The sequence below is a fragment of the Oryzias melastigma genome, linkage group LG8, assembly GCF_002922805.2.
Source record: "Oryzias melastigma strain HK-1 linkage group LG8, ASM292280v2, whole genome shotgun sequence".
NCBI lineage: Eukaryota > Metazoa > Chordata > Actinopteri > Beloniformes > Adrianichthyidae > Oryzias > Oryzias melastigma.
This window is the reverse complement of record NC_050519.1, coordinates 15,717,614-15,737,800: the sequence shown is the minus strand read 5'-3', so window position 1 is coordinate 15,737,800 and position 20,187 is coordinate 15,717,614. Positions and strand designations below refer to the sequence as shown.

At 37.9% G+C, this 20,187-nt stretch overlaps 1 protein-coding gene across 1 annotated transcript in view; it reads left to right on the top strand.

Moving 5' to 3' along the window:
- Nucleotides 1-371: 371 nt before the first annotated feature.
- LOC112146810 (alpha-1,6-mannosylglycoprotein 6-beta-N-acetylglucosaminyltransferase B) overlaps nucleotides 372-20,187 on the top strand; it is a gene marked incomplete in the record, with an annotated part of 99,953 nt that continues 80,137 nt past the window's right edge. The window contains 3 exon segments of the mRNA XM_036213328.1: nucleotides 372-484; nucleotides 1,213-1,469; nucleotides 2,285-2,397. Coding sequence (XP_036069221.1) covers nucleotides 1,402-1,469; nucleotides 2,285-2,397 — 181 coding nt within the window.

Here is a 20,187-nt window from a genome sequence, read left to right as displayed (position 1 = left end):
AACGAAAACTCATATATCATAATTAATTTGTTCTTTAGTGTACCAAAGGTGATATATGATCACATACATGGATATAGTTTTCTCTGAAAGGCTCTCAAATTCATTTAAAGTCTGATTTAACCACTTTATTTTTCTTTTTACATTGTAGCATAATTTTTGTGAACCTAATTTATTTATGCATTTTACACAAACATTGCCTACAAAATTGAAAGTAAAAATTGTCAAAAAGTCAAAACAAAAAGTTTTGGCTTTTTTTTCAGAGAAGCGCTAAAGCATAACTGAAGTTGCACAGAGTTTATGGATTCTTGCTTCTTAACAAACTTAGTGCAGCATTAGACTAACAAATACAGTTTCAGCTGTTGCCATGGTGACTGGGGATGCAGCTGCTCCTTGTCCACTTGACCACTGCTTCATGTAGTCCTCTAAGATATCTATTTTACCACACAGGCCGCTCCAAGTTCTGCTTAGCTTAAAGAAAACAGAGGTGTGAAAGAAAGTTAATCAGATAAGAAAATTCTATCTATCTATCTATCTATCTATCTATCTATCTATCTATCTATCTATCTATCTATCTATCTATCTATCTATCTATCTATCTATCTATCATCTAGTGGTTAACATGTGTTTCCACTTGTAACCGCTGGGTGTCGCTGCTGCACAACAGTTCATGTCTAACTGGAGCTGTCCATGGTGCTGATTTCAGTCTGCTCTCCCCTGAACGTTTTGTGATTGTTTTTCGCTGATAAACAGTTTCAGAATCCTATTTGGCAAAGAACGACTAAAGTTAATAAAAATATATATGTATATATTATTTTTTTTAACTGATGTAGAGTCGCTGAAAGATAAATATCAATCCTTTGTTATTAGAATGTTTAATTGTTTTAATCTGTCAAAGGGAAAAATGATCTTTTTGTGACCCCTCAGAATCTATATGTTAACTCGAAATATATGTTCATGTATTTTATTGTGAGGAAGTTTTCACAGCTCTATTACCAAAAACTCAATGATCTAAACTTCATGAACCGGTAGATGGCGCTCTGAGCGCAGGAGCAGCTGGTAACCAGAGCAAAGGGTCACTGCTCCATCCACTCTGACAATTCAATGAAGTGAGTCCGGGCTTCCTGCGCTCACTTCACTGTCAGGACACTCCGTGGCGTGACCGGATTGAGTCATAACTCATTAACGGACCCCCATCGACTAATTTCCCCCCAGAAAGGCAGGGAGGGCGGGAGTCCTCCGCAGGATTTCCGCGCAACTTGCCCACAGCGAGCCGCCGGCAGCGTTTGCGCATGCAGGGAAGTTGCTTGTTCGGAATCCACGCGCACCGTCCAGGACTCCCGCAGACATGCAGATATCCAGCGCGACGCTGATCCGAGCAGGCGCCCTCTTCGTGCGTGGGAAATGACTCCGACCGCCGGTGATCTTTCCACGATGGTGAGGAGATGCCCCGTCACTTTCAAGCCGTTCAGGTGAGCGAGCACTGAGATATTTGCAGGAATAAAACTTTGTCTCATGTTGTGCACGTGCTCAACCTCTGAGAAATCATTGCTTACACTTAATTATGATTGCATATTAAAAAGCATGATTATTTTGTCCAAGTGGAGTTCTATAGGAGTAAACATATTAAAGCACATATTTTAACTTAAAAAAACATAAAATTTACTCTTTACATCTTTATTTATTACCATAATTAATTCAAATTATGAAGATTCCTTTCTTTATAGTTACACTAAACCTTGTTTTCTGTCTTTATAGTGTGTCAGAGACACACATGTGCAGTGTAGGTGCAGTGACAAGATGTTTCTGTGTGCAGTTTTCCTTCCCTGACAACAAACATCCAGTTTTCTCCTCCGTTATCTGGAATCAGACATGGAGCCACCACGCTGCCAGGCTCCGTCGACTTCAGCCCCTTCTAAAAATGATTGAAGAATTAGATCTGTAACTGAAGTGTGGCTGACAAATCTGTCCCCCCAGCTTCCCTTCCCTGCTCCTTGCAGGAATTGTTTCCACGCATTTCCTCTGTGAGCGCTCAGGCGAGGCTGTTTCAAGAAAATCTCCACTCAGCGTTTGACAACTTTGAGAATGTTTCCAACTGCTGTCTCCACAACCTCTTTTTCAGTGTTAGAGCACACTTAGATTGTTATTTGACTTTATCTAGTGTGATCTTGTAAACAATTATCCCACAAACTCTACTTTGAGGTTCCTGAACTTCAATACAATAACAATTTCCACTTTTTCCCCTTTTTGTTTCTGTCTAAAACCTCCTTTTGTCTGGTTTCTGCAGGATCTTTGTAGTGGGTGTTGGCTTCTTCAGCCTGTGCTTTCTAATGACCTCTTTTGGGGGCCAGTTCTCAGCCAAGCGACCCGGAGACTCCCCCTTCACCGTGAGGGCTGAAGGTAAGCCTGCGGTCACACATCAGCACAGGTTAGTTGCTTGTGACTCCAGTGGCTGTGCTGGTAATGAACAAGCAGGAAGCACGCTGAGAGCATTGTGGGGCTGCCCTGATTGCTGCCAGAGAACTGACAGACCTGTTCACTTCTCTCATCAGGGGAGCATGAGCCGGGGGGAGAGAGGGGGGCACTGTTGCCTCGATAGAGTCTTTTCTTTTCCTATCTCCACCTCTGCTTTTATTCCACTTTATATTACGACCCCGCACTGACCCACTAGTACTGCACCTTAATACAGAACAACTTTGTGTGTTCTTAAAAAAAGTCTTATTTGAAGGCAAATATATCCATAATTAAAGCTGCAAGCGGCATTGCAAAGCCTACAGGTGTTGCCCATCCTTGTCTTGACCGGCCTAATTAGCTGAGTGGCTGCCCCTCAATTTCCCCTTTGTCCCTTTCACCCTGGTCAAACCTACTTGTGACTCATTAATGTAAAAAACTCATTTTTTTTTCAAATAGCTGGCTTTTCTTTTGATTTATCTCCATAGCAACCATTTAATTTTTTGGTCGCCTGGGGATGACGAACAGGTATATGTCATTTTTAGAAGAATCGGCATAAGTAAATTTTTGAATTTCCTTAGCAACAGAAGTTTTTTTTACTAACCACGTTCACATTCCTAATATGTTCATATCATATGTCACATCGTTTCATTTCGCTTTAGCCAGGGATTCATTTATTATACTTTCATAATATTCTGGTAAAAAAAAAAAAAAATGTGTGAGGAACAGGGGAATGCCACCTTTGCGAGGGCGCCACCTTAAGGACATTTAAAGGATAACCAAACAGGGCCCACAGCCAAAATGTGAAAATCCAGTCAGAGGGGTGGGGCTGGGGAACAGGAGTCTGAGTGACTGTTACCACTACTGGAGCTGCAGTTCATGATGTGGGACTTAAATGGTTTGACCAATCACGAAATGAAACTGTAATACCCCGTTTCAACCTGTAGGGGGGCAGCACATAGACGGTTTTAGACAATTTTTATTAAATTAAAGAAGTTTATTTTAAATTTTCGAAAAATATATCAAGGATCAATAGTCATCATTTATAAAGCCCAATTTAAACAGCCAAAAAACATTTTTTTTTCTCAAGTAGCGTTCCAGGAGTTAAGAGTTTCTGCTGGTACTAAAGTGGATTTTAACAAAATATATTTTAGTATGGCGGCCTCTTCCTGAGGTCAAAGGTCAGCAAAACTTGTGTTTGTTGAATTAACCTTTGTGAAGTCACATAAACTTTAAAACTTCCTGTCGATGTCTTCGATGTGTGTGACTAGTTTTTGTTATTGGATTTTGAAATCTTTATTCTGAGAATAAATTTTCATTTTCACCCCACTCATTTTTTTTTTTTTTTTTTACACTTTCTTCCGCTGGGATGTCATTGTTATTGTGGGAGGAGTTAGAGATACTTTATTACAGACTCGAGGTCCATTTGCCACAAGAAACTCAACAGATAAAGACTTAAAAATATATTTTAAAAACCCACTCATGATAACACAGGTATAAAAACAATAAAAACAAAAATTACCAATCATAAACTTAAAAAACAAAAACAGTTGCAGACTTAAAAAAAAAAAACAACTTAAAAACGTAAACGTCTTTTAGAGGAAACCATACCAAAACCTCCAAATTGTGGACTGGTATTTAAAAGTGCTGTATCTCACATTGGTGAGAGTTAAAATCATTTTGTTATTTGAAGCGTTAAGACGATAAATACAATTTTCACTACGTGTGTGGTAAGTTTGAGTGAGTTTCACTTAAAGGCGTAAGTAAGAAAGAAAAATAGTGAAAACAATCTTGCAGTCCAGGACGCCTGCAGGTCATAATAAATGCACAAGATTGAGGAAATATTAAGGAAGAGACCGGTCTCTAAAATTGATTAGTCAGTCAGGGAAGGTTGCAAACATGCTGAATATTAATAACTGGCATAAGAAGTGTGAAAATGTTTTTCTTCAGGTATCAATCTGCAGTTATTGCAGAGCCTCACAAACATAGATTAGATCAATTTTCCTCCCAGAGATCAGCAAACCAAAACTCTTCTGAAAAGAAGAACTGTTGTGACAGAAATGTATCTTTTCCCTGAGAGATCTTTGTGTTTGCTCAGTCTGCACGAAAACCACACAAGGAGTCGTCTTGGAAGAGCCATTGTTAGCTTTCAGGGTATTTCTTATTTATTTCTTCTCTTCCACCTTGTCGTTAGAGCCTGGCGTGACATTCTCACTGACAGAAACCAGCTGGCATGATGGGAAGTTCTTCTATCTATGTATCCGTTGTGACGGGTGCAGTTGTTGCCAGCGTGTTAGGCACTTATTTCTGCTCAGATATGGGGGCTGTAATCACCCCCATCTCCCGCTGAATGATGCAGATTGTCCCGGGGCCGGTCAATAAACTGTTTGCGCTTGTGATAGATTGGGGGAGTTCAGCGAATGGGTGGTAAAAATGGAAGGAAAAGGGGCTTTTGTAGTTGAATCAAGTGTCACCACGGGAGACAATTTCACCCGTTTACACACCGGAGCAGAAAGACGTCGGATTAATTAAGCACTCGCGGCCCCGCGGTACTCATCAAACATCACCTTGCTGCAAATCTCAGGGAGCGGAGGAAAGCTGGGTGCGTTAGGGAGGATGGGGAAGTGGCAGCATGACAGTGGGATGAGCCGTCGTGTGTTCTGTCACTTTCCAGCGGTGTTTTGACATGCACACGCGTGTGAAAATTGAACAGAAAAAGTCTCAGCAGCATATTTGAATCTGGAGGGGTAAACAACACATCCATGCTTTGGCTGAGTTGGAGCCCTGGGTTCACCTTTAATGACATGAACTGCTCGAGGAGCAAAAACACATGAAGAAAAACAGGTAACTGCTCTTTTCTCTGTGTTTTTTTTTTTTATTTTTTTTTTACAGATGTCTAAGTGCTCCTCTGGCTGCACATCCACACAGTTGAGTTTAGATACAAAGCGGTGTCCAGATTTGAAATGCATGCATTCCTTTCATTACTCCTCTTTGAAGGTGCACAGGCTAATGATGTCGAAAAAGTGGGAGAGGAGGGGACAGAGGGAGGCTATTTCTTCCAGATTGGGAAGCATGAAAGGCAGAAGCTTTTGATCCTTGATATCTTAAAGTCTCCAGAGGTGCACCCTTGCTTTCTTATAAGCTCTTTGAAGACCACCTTCATAGACTGTCCTTTAGCCACGGGCTTCTTAATTCAGCTGAGCTGTGAAGAGGAAAATGGCTTCGAATGCTTCCCCTGCTCAAAGCAACACTAAAAGGTCTGGATGTGTTCTCCATCCTTACGTAAGCTTTTTTATGCTATTTTGGTGCAAGAAAGAATGTTTTTTCCCTTTTCTGTTTGGACCCTGTAGAACACGTGTCAGAGTCAAGGCCCGGGGGCCGGATCCGGCCCTCCAAATCATTTTATTTCATTGTTATTAATGGCCCAATGTTATCTCATTTTTAACTAATATTTTTAATAATTTTGACAAAATATATTTTTATGGAGAGAAAAATTTTGAAAGTTATTTAAGGTTTAAGTTGTTTTTTTCTGGAATAATGTTCCTGCCTTTTTATTATTCATATTTATGTCGAAAAAATTACAGTTTTAAAGTTTTAAATATTGGTATTCAGCTAGCTTTGTGGGCTATTTTGGCATTTAGTAAGATTTTTAGGCTATTTCGGCTTTTAGCTAATATTTCAGCTACATGCTAGCTGTTTTGGCTAATTTAGGCTGTTTTTTTGTCTATTTTGGCTTTTAGCTAATATTTCACCTAGGTATTTTGGTTATTTAGTCTTTTTACAGTTTTCTTAGGATATTTTGGAGTTAGGCTCTTACACTCTAACTGTTTTGGCTATTTTAGGCATTTCAGTTTTTAGGCTATTTTGAAGTCTAGCTAGTTTTTAAGCTACATGCTAGTTGCTTTGGCTAACCAAGGTTTTTTTTTTTTTGTTTTTGTTTTGTTTTTGGCTAATTTGGCATTTAGGTAAAATTTGAGCTGGCTCTCAGCTTCAGCATTTTGAGCTATTAATTTCAGCATCCTCAGCTATCAGCACTAGCATCTTTAGCAGCCAGATTCAGCTTACAGCATTCACACTAGCATGATCACAGGTAATGCTATATATCCAGTTCAGAATTAAGTTAAAAAGTTATGGTTTTAAAGTTTTAAAAAACTAGTTTTAGAGTGTTGAATAAATGTTTATCCTGTTCGGCCCGCGACCTAAGGTGTGTTTTGGATTTTGGCCCCCTGTGTGATTGAGTTTGACACCCCTGCTGTAGAACCATCTGTATCATAAAGATACACATTTCTGAGACCTCCTTTTATCCTTAAAAACCTAAAGTTTAAAGGCCCTGTCACACTGCCGCTATGAACATGTTGCCTATTTTCCAAATGTGTGATTTCGTTTTTTCATGATACATACTTGATAAACGTAATTCATGAGTTTTTTACGTTTGCCATTCGTCGATGTGCGCAGATGTTCGTTGAGAGTTTTGGCCAGCTGACTTTATGTGAATTCGGTTTTGAGTTGTTCAAAATTTTGGTCAGTTGAGAATTACACAGTTTATTCATATTTTACGTAGTTTAAATGTAATTATTCCGTAAATCTTACAAAATTGTGCCTGATATTTGGTAGACGCATACGCAAATTTGCGGCTTTCCACGACCGTTCCACGTACGTCTAACAGACTTTTCACGCACCTATTATTCTTTAAATGACTACTTGGTGGATAAAAAAAAATCCTAACTTTGTTGGTGATGAAACCTTTAAAAACCATTACACCTTGTTAGAAATTTGAGACCGTTTTTGCTCAGGTGCTCTTATTCTGAGCAAAAAAAATACCATAGTACTTAATATATATTAGGGCTGTCAGATTTGTCGCTTTAAAAACGCATTAATCTGACGTGTGCTTGACGCCGACAATTTTTTTGACGCATTAATCGCAGACTTTCTCATACATGCCTTTCCATACCGCGCTCGCGGGCGTCCTGCCCTTTAACTCACCAGCTGCTCTCACACTAGATCACGGGCGGGTCTCCAAACACACTAGGACCTGGAGAGGTCCTGCACTCCAACCTGGCTCCGGTTCGCGTCCAGTACCACGTCTGGTGGTACCGGCTCGCATCCGGCGCCGCGTCCCGAGAGCTGCAGACCCCCGACGTTCTGAACAGCAAGCGCACCGGGGGACGTTTTAAATGTTCTGGAGGTTTAAGCGTGATCCAGCCCCAGCATAGCGGTCTGTCTGCCGGCATATTCATGACGTGAGCTCCGCTGGACACGTCGGTGCATCGAGCTGCAGCCAGAGAACGCGGCGGCAGTAACAGACTGTCAAACTATCCACAGTGTATCCCGCTTTTCTCAGTCTTTAATGTTTTAAAAAACAAAAGTTTATTGGAAATGATAAATCTCTATTTCATTGATTACTGTAGTTCAGCAGAGGAGGAAAAGATTTGGTCCTGACAAAAAATGAACATGAAAGTGTTATGGAAATTTGATTTTTGATGTTTTTTATTTTATTTTACTGAACGTTGATTGAAGTTTTGAATTTAAAATGCCCTTCACTTGGACTTGGGCTTTTGTTAGGCATTTTATGCAGAGGTGGGGACTCGAGTCACATGACTTGGACTCGAGTCAGACTCGAGTCATGAATTTGACGACTTTAGACTCGACTTGGACTTTCCTACCTCTGACTCGTGACTTGACTCGGACTTTGATATACATAACTTGTGACTTGACTCGGACTTTAGCCCTCTGACTCGGAAAGACTTGCTATTTTTCCCCTAAATCCACGGATTATAAAGTATATTATAAAGTATATCGAGAAAAAGCCGCGCGCCGCGGTCCTCTGTCCGTGTATGTTTACATCCGTGTGTCGGCCCAACATCCAATCAAATTAGAGTCACGTTTGATTGATGTGACAGTCCAACCAATCAAATTGCAGAAAAACAAAGCCCCGCCTCCCCTTTAAAACCGCGAGTTCCTGCCGGTGTTTTTAGTTCTGGCATAAAAGTTTATAGATCGTCAACAACAAACGGTTTGCAGTTTGCAGAGCATGTGGATATAAGGATTACTCACAGAGATTCAACATCAACCAACTTCATCTGACTGTAGGAGCAGCAACATCAAGTAAGTTCTGAGTGAAAGCTGGCGCTAGCTTAGCGGCTAACCGCTAGCTGCTGTTAAATGAATGGGAGGTGAACTCTGTTATCACTGTGACACCATGCAGCTCAGTATAATCACAGTTTCAACAGGTGATTTGGACATTTCCACCACTCAGATCTTTACCTGGGATCTGGGCGGGACGTGAGCGATCATAGCAGGACAGCAGGGCTGCTGGGACCGAGCTCGGTTGTTTTCTGATAGAAATCCAGCAAACGTATCATAGAATTCACGGAGATGCTGCATAGGGTTCTTTCTTTCCCTTTTTTTGGTTTACTACTTTTGCTGTTTTATACTCTATGGTGTGTTTTAGTAAAAAAACATCCTCTTTCTCTGGGGGTCACATTCCCTCTTGAATATTTGCTGTTCCTTCCTTTTTCATTGACAAAATATTTACATTTACTGCTTTAAGAGTTTTTAGTTTGCATGTCTTCATTTTTAGTGTTTCACCTGCTATATAAAAAAGAGATTTGTCCACCATTAATACAATTTATTTGATTCTAATGAATTTAATCATGAATATACTCATAATCTCTGTATTCAGAGTATTTCCTGTTCAAGTACAGCGTGAACAAAGTCGTATTTTGTGCATAGATTTGCAATGTATATTTATATATAAAATTTCATGTGAATAGTCACTTTCTAAATATATGTACCAATACATATATATATATATATATATATATATATATATATATATATATATATGCATACACCACATTTAGTTTTACACTAGGCATTTTTGTTTTGAATCCTACTTTTCTGTCTTGAATACAGAATTTAACTTAACTCCTGTTAACTTAATGTGTAACTTGTACTGAATACAAAAAAAAAAATAGTTTTCCAAACAACAAAAAATAATTTCACAACAGAAATGTTAAACATAAACCTAGATGTACTATTCATATATTGTTTTAGTTTTTTTGGAGTCAAACTAAACCACTCTGCATTTTACGTTCTTCCTCAGTTCTTCTTCTTTTATCTGCTCTGTTTATAAAAAACATGCTGATATGAAACAGAATCATAAGTTGATAAATATACTGGTTTATAAATCAGACTGAGAGAGTCAGTACCTCATCACCCACAAGCTTAAGTGCACATCACTGGTCTGTAGTGAGGGGATTTAAAGGGACCATACCATGAAAAAACAACTTTTTGAGCTTTTAAGTGTATTTTAATGTTCATTCCTCACATAAAGAACTCAACTCCAAAGCCGTATTTTGATTTATTCATGCATTTCTGAGTAATCCTCTACAAACTGCGCTTTTAGCAGCAGCCCCTCCCATACCCACGAAAACGAGCCTCATGATTGGATGTCACAGACTGAGACCGCCCCTTTTAGGAAGAGTATGCTCTGATCGCACCGCCCCCAGTCTAACACCAACACCCAATTTCTCCACAGAGCTAATGATGATCAGCAAAAAACACGTTCATTTTAGATGCAGGATATCGTATATCTTCCAGTTGTGTTCTGTCTTCAATAAGTTCCAGCTCAAACAGTTTGTTACTTTAGATGCGGGGCTCCTTTAAGACTAGGGTTGGGCACCGATGGGTTCTGATGCGGTTCCGGTGCTACCGCGGTTCTTTTGTTTCGGTTTCGGTTCCCTTTCGGTGCTTATTGCGGTACTTCAGTAATAAAAAATAATGCCTTTATCTTCCTAAATCCAAAGCGGCTTCAAACAAGCGCAGACTCCCTCCTGCCGTGCAGCTGTGCGCACGTAATATAAAGCATAATATAAAACTCCGTCTTAAATAAACTTAAACGTCCTTGAAATTTTAGCCTGACATTCTATTAAATTAAATCAGGAATGTGGCATTTATTTGCAGTTGTTTTTGGGCAAAAGCAATATTTTATTTCAATAAAATAAGGCGTAAGATAAATGTCAATCACACGGCTGCAAAGCGCAGCAGATGATGACGACCCGCTGTGGTGGTGGGCGGAGCCGAGCCGAGCTTTCTGCTATTAGCAGCCCAACAAGGAGGAAACGATTCATTGTTTCATTTTGGGATGGGGCTCCAGCGTTGTTTAAAAATTGCGGAAACTCCACTATTCACAGCGAAAGTCCCGCCCACCGACGTTGCTGTCAAAATCGTCTCCATCAGCGGATGTGTCATGCCTGCTCTCAATGTTTCCTGGGTCCTCCTCACCGGGCTCTTCTTCTTCTTGACCCAAAATGCTCATGCTAGCTCCGGAGGATGTGCTAGAGTGTGTTCCTTCACGCTTTACACCCCCCCAGCAGTAAAAGACCGTGCAATTTTCTGCATTTAATGCAATCCCATGCGTGGTCAAATGTTTGCTGAGATTTGAGGTGTTACCTCTGCCACACGAGATAATCTTGCTGCATCGGTTGCACGTGGCTGAATTTTCCGTTTTTGCTGTAAAATACAGCCAGACCTTCGAGCGCTTTAGCTTCGGCATTTTAGATGCGCGCGCATGCGCTGTTGGCGGTTTTATATGAGCCCGCCCACGAACACAAGAAAGTAAATAGATAGGCTGAATCGTAAAAAATCAGAAGGGAGTACAAGTGATTGACATGTCCACAGACAAATGAAACTTCAATGAAATTTGGAACCGAAATCCGGCACCGTTTGCAGCCGCATCTTTCGGTTTCGGTAGAACCGCGCAAATCATAACGGTTCCTACTTGGAACCGAACTTCGGTGCCCAACCCTATTTAAGACCCCCCCCCCATTGGGCACAGTCTTGAGTGTATTTTTGTTGTGAAGCTGTGTAGCGGTGGCCGGGCCTACTAAGGGCAGATATATGGTATGTGCATCCATCTTTGAAAAAAATTGATCTTTGTTTTTGAGGGAAAAATGAATACACACTGCTGGCTCTAGAATGAAATCAAATGGGCAGCAGCCACACGCAGCGGCAGGCTGAGCGTCAGGAATCGAGTTGCTTTACTTCCGGGTAGGACAAAAACTAAATAAAATAACTGGAGTATTTCATAAATGTGTTTTTCAGTGTTTCAAAGGTAATATATGATCATATATATGGATATAGTTCACTCTGAAAGGCTTAAGAAAATCATGGTATGACCCCTTAAATATCCAGACTACCCTGGTTCCCTGCCATCTCCATCTTACCACATTTCAAATGCGGTTAACAGTGTTTTTGTTATAGAGAAATTATTTTGAATTTTTGAAGTGGGGATGCATCAACTCAGTGGAAATTTAGCTAAAATGCTTGTAAAATACAGTTCATAAAAGCAAACATGATCTGTGTAATTAATATTACAGTGTTTTTTAAATGACTTGAAATGACTTGAAACATTAATAGTAGGACTTGTGACTCGACTTGAGACTTGTTGGTCTTGACTTGTGACTCGACTTGGGACTTGAGTGCTTTTGACTTGGGACTTGACTCGGACTTGAGGACAAAGACTTGGGACTTGACTCGGACTTGCAAAATGATGACTTGGTCCCACCTCTGATTTTATGTTACAGACTTTTATTGTTAAGAAAGTTTATCTCAATATAATGTTACAAAATAAAGTATTTCTGATGAAAACTATTAATTTTGTCATTCTTGTTTTCATAATTAATGTAGAACTACTAAATTCCACGAAGCACACATTTTTTTTCCTTAAAAAAAGGCCACATGTAAATTTGCGATTAATCGCGAGTTAACTCTGGACAACACGCGATTAATCGCGATTAATCGCCTGACAGCTCTAATATATATATGTTTTATTTGTAGATTTCCTCAAAAGGTTTAGAGACATCCTAATCCCCTCCAAAATGGAAATTTCTGCAATTTTTTTAAAATGGTGGGTTTTACAGGGTTATTACATTCGACTAGAGGGGCAAATTGAGCACTATTTCCTGTTCCTGAAGGTATTTTACTAAAATATGACTGAATTGGTCACACAAGTGCCAAGAAAGGTGAGGACATTAAAAGCTTCTTCACCGTGAGAGTTTGACGTTGAACACAACTCCATCGTTCAGAATCCTGTTCCTGTAATCCACCTTTTTGCCTCATGGCTCTGCAGCCTGAATCAGACGGACATGAAAGAGATCTGTGTTTAACATCATTCATAGCATGAGTGTGGCGTCTAAAAGACTTTGAAAGTCAGAACTTTTGGAGAGAAAATGAAAGAGTGGATCATTTAAAATCGAGATCTTATCGACTCTAATCACCAGTGGATTTATGTGGGGGTAAAGCAGCTCTATTGTATCAGTGAAGGATGTGGATGGGAGATCAGCACTCTGTGGATGCTGTCGGCAGATGTTTGAGCTGAGATACTTTTGTTGGATACAGTTTTAGCTGCTTTTCTTTTTATTTAGATCTTAAACATGAAGAGATGTAAAGGGTTGGTTTGTGTAACTTTTTAGTTTCCTTTCAAAAGAAGAAAATGGAAAATTAAAAATGATTTGTTTGATTTTCAAAAAAACCCCAGACATTTAAAAGAAAAAAGGAGAGTTATTTTCTTTGTTACATTTTAAAAGTAATAAGAAATCAGAACAAAAGAGGATGTTTGACTGAACTGGAAGTTTTTGCTCGTAACCATGGTGACCGACCTGTATGTGTTTGGATGGCTTTGAAACAACATGATGACAACTGTCCACAGAAACAAGTACTTTAGGTTTCTGCAAATTGATTTTGATCTTAAACCGTTTTTTAAATCACAAAGAAACAATGAACACATTTTCTGTATAAACAATTGCTTAAGAAGACTTCAAAAAACATCTAAATTTATATTTTTTCTCTTGCTGCATACAAAACAGTCATAGCTTTGGAGTTTATTCTGTCTGAGTACGACTAAAATGAAGTAATTTCATATTTTGGTTGGTTTTGTGTGTTTTTATAACAAAATACAGTTATTTTATGAGTAAAAAGTAGAACTTATGAAAAGGAAAGGCAATTTTATGAGACATTTCTTCATATTTGCAAAGGTTTTTCAAGTCCTCTTTTGAGTGTTCTCAGATGCAAAAACTCCCTAAAATTAGATATGAGATTGAGTAGTGATTATTCTTAGATTTTTTTTTTTACACAAGAAATAGTTTTTGATCCGAAGCTTTCGTGGCTCTGTAAATGACAACTTGAGGAATGGTATTCTGAGCAGAAATCTAAAAAGCTGTAAATAGTGTAAAGATGAAAGAGAATACTTCTGGCTGAGGATAATAATGTGACATGTTGCATTTCTGCCCTTTATTTCCTGTTCAAGTGATTGCCGTTTCGTCTGTAAACTCCTCTGAGTTCGGAGACAAATGTTTTCCCACTTTTTTTTGTTGATTTTCTCTTCCAAGGTCTTTGCTTCAGCAGATTCAGCCTCGAAAATAAAAGCACACTATGTGTTATAATCCTTAAAAGGAGCAAAAAGTAAAAGCAAAGTAAAACATCAGTTTCATGGGGATTCCTTTTTAATCCTTTATAACCATTTGTATCACATTTGATACACAGATTTCAGATACCCTTATCTCAATAAAATGATCCACACTTTCCTTTAAATTCCACTCCAACTATATATATTTTTTTGTTGTTAAAATCATTCCCAGTTGTCTTTTAATTATGATTATTCAGTTTTTAGCCAAAATCAAAAGCATCTGTTATCCTATGCCCAGGGGTAGTAGCTCATTAGATATACAATTCTAGGTTGTGGCTCGGAGCAACCCCGCCCCCTTCCCCAACCTGTCGCTGGGAACTCTGTCTGCATGCTAACGCGCGAGTTTAAACCCCAAAGCTAGCATTAGCGGTGCAAAAATAATGCCGAGCATTATTGGATCAGTCCAGTCGTACAGTTTTGAGCCACTGGCCAAAACTTGGGCTAGGAAAAGGAATAAGCGCAAGGGTGGTAAGAAAGATTTTGGGACACCCAACCAGTAGTTACATCATCAGCTGCAGCTTTTTCTAGCATCCGGTTTTCAATTTCAATTAATTAAAGGAATACTCAGAAACACAGTTTTGGTTGTAAATGATTTTATATAGTTCATCTATTATGGGAAAAACACTAGAGCCAGTAGAAAGGCTTTTCCTGCTCATCTCAAAATGGCTGCCTCCATGAAATCTCAAAAACACTTTTGGCGGGAAAAAATCTAGCTAAGTTTCAAGACTTTATGGTGAGAATAACTTATCTATGGTAATTCATTTTTCCAATAGGGGCAGTAGAAGAGTTTTATTTTTTCTCATTATAAAATGGCGGCTTCCACAAAATCAAAAGTTTTGGTGGAATTTTTTTTTCTACTTTTCAAAACTAAACGGTGAGAATAACTCATCTGCTGTTAACTATTTTTTCCAGTAGGGGCAGTAGAGGGGCTTTTCCTGCTCATTTTGAAATGACCGCCTCCATTAAATCCCAACAACACTTTTGCCGGGAAAAAAGTTTATCTAATTTTCAGAACTTTATGGAGAGAATAACTCATTTATGGCAATTCATTAAAAAAACGACTACTTGTATTAAATTGACTGATAATTAATTCCTAATACTAGATGCACTATGTTAAAAATCTTTGGATCCAATTTGAGACGGTAGGTAAATCCTGTGTTGTTTTTTCTTTAACAGTCATTATTTTTGTATCTTAAGCTAACGTTGTTTACAACAAACTTACCAAATTACCCAAACTTTCTTAAAGTTACTATTTATATATTATAAATAAAATTGGTATGTCAAATTTCTTTTGAAGACTTAGTCAAATTGCTTAAAAACACCTTAAATAAAATTAATAATTATATATATTTATAAAACATTTTCTGTCATGTCTGCTGTTGTGGGCTTCACAGAGTTAAACTACTTTAGTTTTTCCTTTTCTTTTTGTTCAGATGTAATCTTTTACACTGTTTCATGCACATGCTAATTAATGTAAGTCTCAACAAAACAGTTTTGTCTTTGACAACATAAATAAGGATTAAAAGCTTTCTTGTCAATCACTAAAAGCAAAGTCTCACAAAAACAGAACTTCCTCTTCTTTGACTTCACAGAGACACTATTTGTACATTTCTTTTATGCTCCAAAGCACCTGCTCAGTAATATTGTGAAGCACGTTTTTAATTGAATCTGCATGAAAGTAAAAGTTCACATGAAAGCTTCATTGCGGCTGTCAAGGTGAAAATCTGAGCTCTGTAATTCTGTAGAGTGTTCCTTTTAAACCCTATTTTTCCATTTATGTCTTTGTTTTTGAAGATTGAATATTTATTCGAGTAGATGCATATTTATTGGACTCACACCTATAAGGTCTTGGTTCACAACCAGTTAGTTTTTCTTCTGCTAGAAGGATGTTTTTTTTAGGAATTTCTGAAGGTTCTTGGCTAATTATGTGTTTTTTAAAAAGTGGATGTGATGCGGACAGATCTATCCCCATACGGGTGCATGTGACTAAGACATAAGCAGATCGTGTCCATGGGATTTGACTATACTATATGATTATTTGACGGGTCGTGACGTTTTTCAATCTTCTATTGATCCAGTTGGGTGAAAAGGTGCCAAAACGAGTGACAGGAATCCTCAACGCTTTGCTCGATCTGATCTTCACTAAGACGTTTTCACTGTTTTCAAGTTGCTGCTCAGCGACTGTCTGGTAATTCAGTTTAGGTTCAATTGAACTAGAATTCAACAAAGTGGCCAATGTGATTGGACATTGCCTTTCAGCTTAGCGCTACACCAGAATATATAGCAGTCAGTGCGCTCTGTGCTGTTGGGACTGTTAGACAGAACGTTATTTATGTGTTCCTGCATTAACTCACATTGCAGTTTGCATCTGCTACAAATTAAGGAAAGTGAAAATATAGCCGTGTTTCTGGATTTACAGGAAAAAGCCACGGCTCTAACCAAGCATTGCAGACTTTTTGCATAATGTGGGTCGAGATAGGTGGTTACCTCAGGAAATAAGCAGATTAGGGCAATGACTGAAGGTGGAGGGAGCCATGTTTAAAAGATTGTGCCGCTGGTTTCTTTCTTTCTTTTTTTTTTTTCTCTCAGCCTGTCAGGATTAATAAGGGGCTGCAGCTGCACGAGGTATAAGTGACAGAGCCTTTCGTTTTAATAGCCTCTGTATGCATCGACTCGCTCATAGGTGCCAAAGAGAAGAGGGCACCTCAGTCCCAATCAGCCTTCTCAATAATGAATATTTGAGATGGAAGGGAGGAGGAGGAGGAGGAGGTGATGGGGGTCCTGAGCTTATCAGAGTTACATCTGTGCTAAAGGAAATGTATGGTCTTTTTTAGCCTCAATTTAACAGTGCTGCTGAGGTCTGGACAGTCAGCCAATTAAATTCAAAGTAGACCAAAAAAGAAAGAACTTTTTTATGGAGTTATTTGCAAGAGAAAAGAAAAATCTATGTTTTACTACGTTTGACAAAACATTTTCTTACAAAAACAGTCATGTTGTTTTCGGATTAACATTGAAGCAGATGTGGATGAGTTTTAAATTATGCAGAAGTCACAAAAACTCACTTTAAAAAAAAACATGTTGATTTTATCAGGGTTCCATTTTATTTTATTTTTTTTTATCACAAAACATATCTATTCTAAGTATTTTTTGTTGCACAAAACTACAAGAGCTACCGCTACTATAAATCAGTCCAGTGTAAAAATGGAGGAACGGAAGCGGCACGTCTCCCTACGCGAACTCAGACAAAATCAATCCAAAGACGATGAATGAATAAAACTCTCAAAACTACATATTTGAAGGAAAGCTGATTGGAAACAATGTAAAATTCAGGTAATTATTCAAAATGACATGTAAATATTAGAATTGAATATGTTATAATTATAATGCAGATGTTTTAACATCAAGACCAGAGTAGTCGATCAGAGATCAATCAATAAATATGTCACTGTCTGCTCTCAGAATATGAAAAATTAAATAAAATAATCTTTCCCATTTATTAACAATTATGAATTAAACCTATTATTATTTTCCAAACAATTTCTTTTTCTCAACAATTTTCTGTCTCCCTTATGCTAAAACAACTACAACAAGACTATTACATTCAAAAAGGTAGCCTGAATATGAGAAAAGAACACTAATCTTAAAAGGAAAATCTCTAGAAAGTAGTAAAATGAGATGTCCATGAAGCAAGTCATTTTACCTTAAAGACCCACTTCAATGAAAATTGTATTTTTTGTGTTTTTCGCATGTTCTTGTGGGATCTATCTGATGATGAAAGACATATTATAAGAAAATGTAGTTTAAAATTACATTTTTGAGTATTCCTTTATCCGAATTGTGATACAGGAGCAGATGAAAAAAATGCAGTTAAAGAAAGGTCATTTGTGATGTAGAAAATCATTTGGATGGGCTACAAACTCTCTGCTCTGCTCCATTCTGATGCATATAGATCCATGTACTGTGCGTCTTCATTTTCCTCATCTAAGCTGGAATCTGGCTCCAAATTAAAAAGCGCCAATATTACTTCCATTTTTGTTGCACCACTGACGTTAGGTTGGGGTTTTGAGGGGCTGTAAGCCAGCCGGAGAGTGTGTAAACATATTGGCGATGGGAAGTGGGGGTGGGCTTATTCTGCACCGACATCCCCATTCACAACATAGAGGCAAATTTATTTTAATTATTTGTTTTTATAATTATTTTAACGTATTTATTTATTTTAACATATATATATATTTTCCACAATTCATTAATTTATTTATTTATTTGTTTATTTATTTATTTTTTTAGAGGCAAATTTCTAATGAACTACTTCTCTGCACACATTATGTTCTAGAAAATGCCACAGGTTTTATTTAAATAAGTTTAAAAATGTCATAATCATAAATAAATGACAACTGTAAATAATTTATATTAGGTTAAAAATGATCGAAGTGGGACTTTAACAAGAAATCTAATAAGATGTCAAAATATAAAAACTGAGAGAATCAAGGGGAAAAAATGGCCAAATATTTTATGGAAGTTGTAAGCAAAAAGTTTATTTATTTATTTTAGTTTTTGTGCACCTAATTGTTGTTCATTGTGATTACAGGGACAAAAAAACTAGAGTAATAAGTGGAAATAGGTCACTTTGGAACAAAATGTGAACAAAACCTTAGAACAAGTTAATAAATCCTCATAAAATCCTATCATAGCACTCTTAGAACATGAATCCAAACTTTTGTCATCATTTATTGAGCTTTAAAATAACATCCTTCAAATTGAGCCAAAAATTACAAAATAATTTGAGATTTTTTTAGTCTTAACTCAAGTTTTTCTATTGTCTATAATATGGAGAAGAAGGGTTTTGACTCATTTTAATTATGATAATTTGCTTATTTCTAGAACTTAACCCTTTAACACCTAGGGCGTCAGCAGTGACGCTTAAATACAATTTTTTTTAACATACTGTAACTTTTTTCCTTTTCACCTTCAAAATCTAATGGAATGATGTTGATCTTGTTAACGGTTGAAAAACGACAGTAAATCAAAGATCATAAACACTGGAGCTCCAGTGTTAAAAGGTTAATGAGGCCAAACATTCTTATAAATTCTTATAAAAGCTTTGAAAATTTGGAGCAACGATACATTAAAACATTAAAACTAGACATTAAAATGTCAAATTTTTGCAAGTATCAAATGGTTTGCAGTGTGGGTGCTGATCATCCCCGTCATTATCTAAGGCTGAAGGCTGTCATAGTGCACTTTACTTCAGGTAAGCATCACCTGGTTAGTGCTACATTACTGTAAAAATTCCCATCCAGTGAGAAAATACTTAAACAAACTACAAACTGCCAGAAATCCTCTAAAATTGTGGACGTGAATGGAAAAATGAGAATGAAAAAGAGCCTGTCCCACACGGGGAAGCTTTTGCACGCATGCATCTCTCTGTGGAGTTGTTTATGTCTGCTCAGCCGCTGTTTAAGTGCACATTCCAGCTCCAGCACGAGGAGTTATCTAATTAGAATTTCCGGATACTCATTGTTCTGCAGCATTACCAAAAATGAGTCATTAACCGCTGCAGAAGCTACCTTTCATTAACCAGCTGAGGACGAATCACGCTGTGAAGGTTTTTATGTTTGAATGCAGACACACTCCACTGAAATCTGCAGCTTAAAAACAACAAGTACAAAAAAAATCCTGCAAATGTGTCCCCAGAGAGACCTTAAGTGCGAGAAGCAAAGGTTGTCTAATGAGCTATTGATTGCAAACATTTATAGTAACTCTATTCTAAAGCTATTTGTAGAATAGTTCTGGTTTTTTATTATTCTTCAGCACAGAATTCAACCTGAAGAGAAATTTATTATTGATTTTCAAAGCATTCCCAGCTAAAATCTAACACTTGTATCTTTTTCTAGAACATAGTGTCTGCGGAGTGGCTGGAATTCACGTCTTCTTGAACACACAAATGATCTTGCGCTAGTGTTTATCCATAGTATTCACACTGGACAAGCAGGGAGGGGCTTCCTCTTCTTTTGCTATTATTTTCTGGGGCATGTCTGTCCCCTACAGTTGGAAGAGGCTTTATGCGAAACGTCAAAGATATACATATACTGTATATATATATATATATATATATATATTAGGGCTGTCAGATTTGTCGCGTTAAAAACGCATTAATCTGACACGTGCTTGACGCCGACAATTTTTTTGACGCATTAATTGTGGATTTTCTCATACATGCCTTTCCATACCAAGCGTGCAGGCGTCCCCCCTTTAAATCACCGGCTGCTCTC